Source organism: Dichomitus squalens (genome assembly GCF_000275845.1).
Source record: "Dichomitus squalens LYAD-421 SS1 unplaced genomic scaffold DICSQscaffold_57, whole genome shotgun sequence".
NCBI lineage: Eukaryota > Fungi > Basidiomycota > Agaricomycetes > Polyporales > Polyporaceae > Dichomitus > Dichomitus squalens.
The window spans coordinates 43,831-49,681 of record NW_006766939.1 but is presented as its reverse complement, the minus strand read 5'-3'; the positions used below and the strand labels follow the sequence as shown (position 1 = coordinate 49,681).

At 52.6% G+C, this 5,851-nt stretch overlaps 2 protein-coding genes across 2 annotated transcripts in view; both read right to left on the bottom strand.

Annotated features, from left to right (window-relative positions):
- Positions 1–3,648, bottom strand: part of DICSQDRAFT_69752 (HET-R) — a gene marked incomplete at both ends in the record, with an annotated part of 9,490 nt that extends 5,842 nt beyond the window's left edge. The window contains 2 exons of the mRNA XM_007369867.1: positions 1,965–2,423; positions 3,463–3,648. Coding sequence (XP_007369929.1) covers positions 1,965–2,423; positions 3,463–3,648 — 645 coding nt within the window. The remainder of the gene's footprint in view (positions 1–1,964; positions 2,424–3,462) is intronic.
- Positions 3,649–3,651: 3 nt separating this feature from the next.
- DICSQDRAFT_174064 (uncharacterized protein) lies at positions 3,652–4,023 on the bottom strand (the record flags this gene model as incomplete). Its single annotated transcript, XM_007369866.1, has 2 exons — positions 3,652–3,698; positions 3,762–4,023. The coding sequence occupies 2 exons, from the start codon at positions 4,021–4,023 to the stop codon at positions 3,652–3,654; spliced, it is 309 nt and encodes a 102-aa protein (XP_007369928.1).
- Positions 4,024–5,851: the final 1,828 nt, after the last annotated feature.

Here is a 5,851-nt window from a genome sequence, read left to right as displayed (position 1 = left end):
AACGATTCTCCCCGCACACGTTGCAAGACATTCGGAAGTGGCGTGATCGAGTATCGTGCGCTGCCTCGAGCGAGCCGCCGGTGAGTGTGTTCAGCTCAGTTTCCCTACAGCGATGTCTGGACCGTCCCGTCGGCTGCTGAACACCGTTTGCCTGCTATTGGGCCTTGCGGTCTGATTGGAGGGGCACTTCTCCGGAATCGACAATCCGATGCCCCATTAGGGAACAGGACGGTGTCGCATGACCACTGATGGCACCTTCTCAAGCACTCTAGGCCATCAACGGCGAGCTGCCGCTGTTGCGGGTCCCTCCGCTTTGGAACTCGAGGGTGAAACGAGGAGCTTGACTTCATCGCAACGTTGTGAGCATTTGAGGAGGACCCATGCTTTCCGTAGTGAATTTCCGTGGCGGTTCTCTTGTTCCTTACTTAGGTGCATTCCTTGATCAATCAAGCGGCACGCTCGTGAGATTATTCGCCGCCCGAGCGGAGAGGGACAACGTATCATTCGACAGATACGGAACACAGGACAAGGCTCCATGGATGACAATCGCGCGGATCAGCGAACAAGGATATATACGGAGTACCGTATGCGATATTGAAGCCGTACTGACGGATATTATAGCGAGCTAATCGATCCGAGGCGACGTTGCAGTGCAGGACAACGGTGGGCGACGCCGGACCTGGCAGGCGCTTACCACGTCCCGGACTGCACCCGATCGCACTCCGCCTTTGCCTTGAACATCTGTGCTCTACTACTTCGGACGCTTTGTCACTGGTGTTTGTCGTGATGCACTGTGCTCGCACCGCTCTCTCGTCTCATCCGACGGCCACGAGTCCTGCGCAACAGTAGCTTATCGCCTAATGCACTCTTGCACGACTCCATCTCCGTACATGCCCGCTCGTCGCTCCTCACAGGCGAGCTCAACCGTCTCCTTCAGTCGCAAACCCGACATTGACACGCAGCAGCTCAGGTAGGATCTCGGAGAACACATACTAGATTCTCAGCGAAGTTCAAGGTGAGTAGTCATACTCCAGGCCCAGCCGCCCCCCCGGTGTCTGAAGGACTCGCCTTTCCTTACCTAGCACTTGCTTCTCACTGCTCTCATAGGCAAGTCCGTCATTGCATGCCCTACAGACACTTGAGTCACAGGTCTTCCGCACAACGCGCACCGCCTCAAACAAGAGGCTAGTGAGTAGTCTTGTTCACAGAACGCTCCGCTAAGTTTCCCGATAGCGTCGCGCGGAAATCGCAACTTTCTTTAAACGCAGCTCGACGCAAGAAGCGGAAGACCTGTAGGTCTCTATCGGGAAGGGCGACGAACGAGAGCGAGATCTGGACTGTGGGCCCTGTCAGCTGCTGAACACCGTTCGTGTGGTTGGCGGGGCACGTCTTCGTGACAGGCCAATGCGCATCGCATCAATCGAAGAAGGGTGACACGCTGCGGGTGCTGCACGATCACTGACAGCATTCTCGTCTGCACTTGGGCCGTCGACGCCGGGTTACCACCGTCGTAAATCCTTCCGCCTAGGGAGTGAAGAACGAAACGACGAGGTTCGTTCATGATGTGTCAATGTCAGTTGCAAGCTTTGCTATCTCACGTGGTTTCGAAGATGGACCGTAGGATTGGATGTCATTTCCATCATGCACGTTCGTAAAGATTTCTGGCGCATGATTCGACTCTCCAGATCGACACGGAGCAAGCTTGTGCAATCCATTGCTGCATGATCAGAAAGGGTTTGTGTGTGAATCAGCAAATACAAGACATAGGAGAAATATCTGCGGGAACGACAGTCGTACAGATCACTAAACGAAGCTACACAACACATCTGAGGCGAGATCGAGACCGGTTAGCATATATACGTAGTACGAGATGCGCGGGGAACAGGGGTAGACAATTCACTGCACAGCTCTATTCAAAACTTGGATTCGTCCGGCATGAAGTCCTGTACGCGGCGACCCAACACAGTCCCGTTGTCTGCTGCAGAACACAACATTGTCCCATCGGGAGTATATGCAACGCACGAGATGAAGTCACCGTGGTCGGAGAGCGTCGCAAGGCAGGATCCATCGCTCGTCCTCCATACCCTCACCGTTCTATTAGATACAGAGGCAATATACTTCCCGCACGGGGAGAAGCATGCCTTGAGCACCCACCACTCGTGCCCGTGAAACACCTTGAGCATGGAACCGGTGTGTGCATCCCACGTTTTCACTGTCCTGTCGTCCGAGGCTGAGAGCAGCAGCTGACCATCAGGGGAAAAAGCCACATCGCGGATCCAACCCTTGTGAGCCTCCCAGCGCAGAGGCTCCTGCCGTTTCTCCATATCCCATATATGGATGATCCCGCCAGCATATCCTACAGCGAGATGTGTACTCGAGCGGCTGAATGCGGCTGCCGAGGGATTATCGCCTGTGCCATCTGCCTGGAACTTGAGTGCAAGGTATGCGTGAGACGCCACATCCCGAACACTACAGCTGTCCCGAACATGAAATAAAAGCCAGTGGCTGTCAGGGGAGAACAGGGGCTTGATGATTGTGGTCTTGTTGGGGCCTTCGAGGGGTAGCGGTTGGAAAGTTCGTCCATCCCAGAGTCGCGTATTGCACTTTGAGTCCTGGGACGCGATGTGCAAACCATCTGCTGACCACGTGCAGTCGAGGACGACAGAAATGTGACCTCGGAGAGTAGCCCCGCTCAAAGTTGGCGTATTTTCGTAGCCGCCCATATTTTGTGCATCCGTATTTTGAGATCCAGCGCCAGTCCTTCGTCACGGCAGTGGGGTCACAGCCGCTTAGGTAGCTCAGTCGTATCTCAGCGCCATCGCGATGGCATCTAGTCAAGAGCCCCGTTCATTGCACACCATCTCAGGACACTCAACCCTGCATGATGAGGTCTCTAGGCTGTAGACTATATACACTATGTTACCGAGATCTGGTTGATCCCCCACCAGAACATAAGTAGAGAGTGAGGATCATAATGACAGCAACGCGCAGTAGTCCTATTTTCCGGAGAAGAGTTTTTGGGCGCCCCAAGGCTGCTTGAGTTGGATGCTAGATAGCAGTAGTGGCTGACTGGTCTGACTTCTCCCCCAAAAAAGATTTTGCTATTCTTCACCTTCTCCGCCTCCGAGATGAGTTGCCAGAGCAGGTAGCTATCATTAGCCTGAGCCAACCCACTTGATGTTCGTTTCGAAGCAAGAGGGTCTTCAGCGGTGCTGCCGGGCTTCCAGACCTTCCCTCAGGATTGAGACACAGTATCCGAGGGAAGATCGCCGTGAAGTACAAGAAAGCCAAACTAGAACAAGTAGGATAGTGCACGAGGAGACTCGGAGTGTATGGAATCAACGCGCGACGGTACGGCTGAGCTAAGCGGCCGTGACCCTGTCGTGATGAAGGGCTGGCGCTGGATCTCAAAATACGGGCGGCTACGAAAATAAGCCAACTTTGAGCGGGGCTAGTGGCGACCTGGTGTAAGCCGCCGCTATTGTCCCAGATTGCGACGTTTTTGCCACCTGCTGACGCGAGGTATCGACTGTCTGGTGAGAATGCAAGACTCTTGACCTGTTCATCGTGTGCGAACCACTCTCGAGAGATGCAGGCAGCTCGGGCATCCCACAGGATGATCGTGGAATCATCGGAGGCCGTCGCTACCCATCACCCATCTGACGAGACAACAAGCGCAGTGACGCGCGAGTCATGCCCTAGTTTCCCAGCTACGCAATTCAACACCTAGCTCAGTAACATGGTTGGTGAGTGAAACTCACTGTATTTGGGCTGTTCTTCAAGCACCCATTTGTCACCCATCGTAGCAAAGCACCTTCTGAACTCGTCCATACCGGAGATTGTCTTCCGCATGTTCATACAAAGACCATGGTTGACCGTTAGTACCACGCGATGAGCTGGGTACTTGCTGAGGATCTTCTCCAATTCGGCAAAGAGCTCCAAGTTGGCAGGTCGACGGCATTCACTATATAGACGCCCAGCGTCGTCGTGCGAGAGGAACACAGTGACGGTGCTGATCTTCATTGCTACTGGACCCGCCAAGATGTTGGCGGCATGTTTGATACCCTCAGTTGGAGCAGATATCCGCAATGTGAGCGAAACCTGATGGATCCTGTCTGATAATGGAGGGACAATTGGCGATGTTTCTAGCAAGTGTGAGAAGAGTTCAGATACGAACGATGACGGTCGAGGGTGGGAAACGAACCGAGAGTCACCGGTGGGCCTATCCCGAGCAATGATTTTGTAATCTCTTTGTCCACCTGGGGAAGTATCTGTCGGAAGAGAAGATTGAGCTACCGTCAAGAAACCATACGAAACAACTACAACAGCACTCACATTCAACGTTCTCAGACACAGTTGGCGAGACAATCTCTTTTGCACTAATGGGCTTGCTTCAACTGTTCCCACATTTTTATGAGCCTTTCGCATGTGAGGTCCTCAATGCTTGGGAAGGCAGAAAGGAAGCGGAGGAAAGCAGTACACGACATGAATTGAGCGAGTCGGATAGTCAGGCTTCGAAGGCTACCTCCGAATCGCCTGCAGCAGAGTAGAGCCTTGGATTGGTGGCATTGTACACCACCCAATCTGAGTCCACTTCTGAAACACGTGATATGTCAGAGAGAAGGCTGGATAGACAGCAAGGGAAACGGCGCAAATCTCTCCCACATAACTGACAGAGATTGCACCATAGGCTGACGCTCAGGCCTCGCTTTGAGCACGTCACACAGAGCAAAGAGCCGATCCCTGTTTCGGAGGCGGACCTCCATGAAGAGGACTCGGATGCTACGAGGGTGGAGGTCGCGACAGGTGAGAGTGAAAGCAAGGATGGTATACGTGTCTTCGGAGCAGCAGCCGACGACGCTCTCTATGACCTCCACTGGGAGCGCGAGGGACCGCATGGTAGGTGGAGTCAACAGCGGGGGACGCGAGGAGTTTGCGTTCAGAAACGGTTGGTAGAGGGCAGATGTTGCTGGTGGGTGGAACAATGAGCTCGAGGAGGGACGAGGGACGAGTAAGACAGCGTCTTTCGATCAGGCTGTGCCCATGGGGCGCGGTATCTGACATCAGCAAAACTGCATTTTGATTGGTTTGCAACACGTGCAAAGCCATCCAAGAATATGTCGTCCAAGTTAGCCATCTGATTGTCACAAGCATGCTAAGTTCTTTATGATTCTATTGATATCCAATAGGGGCAGTAAATATATTCAAAGCAAATCAGGCCAATTGAAGCCAATTGACACCACCGCTTGCCCCGAAGAGCTTCAATTTTCGCGACTATCTTCAATCATGTTTGATTGGGACGGGATTTGCTGGATTGCACAATTAAGATATTCTTATCTAATCGGTATAATCGGATTTCGTTCAATTTTGGCATGATTAAAAGATGGTATTGCAGGGTACGTCGTAATTTACAATAGGGTACGGAACGGTACGATGTGCTTGTAGTAAACTACAACAGCTACACATGTGGAGACAGAGACATAGGCTTACGACATACCTTACTTAAAAAACCTCAGGGAAACAATTAGACTCACCGCAGTTGCTTGGACTTACTGATATTGAAACAGATGCGAAGACCTACCGACGGCGACACACACGGAGTGTACGTACCTTCATGCGGAGCGCATATATGCGGTCATCGTGCCCAATTCAAGCTGCTTACCTGTACTTTCGTGTGCTCATGATCCTGAGATGACTTACCTTAATAGGCGGGTGCGGTATGGTAGTAACACTGGCAGCGAAAGGACGCCTCCCAGTGAAATCGATGAGGAGAGTAAAGCGGGGAGATGGGAGTCCAGAGTGGAAGAGTTGTCGAGAGTCTGACCGGAGTAGGCTGGCTTTATGTCTTGTC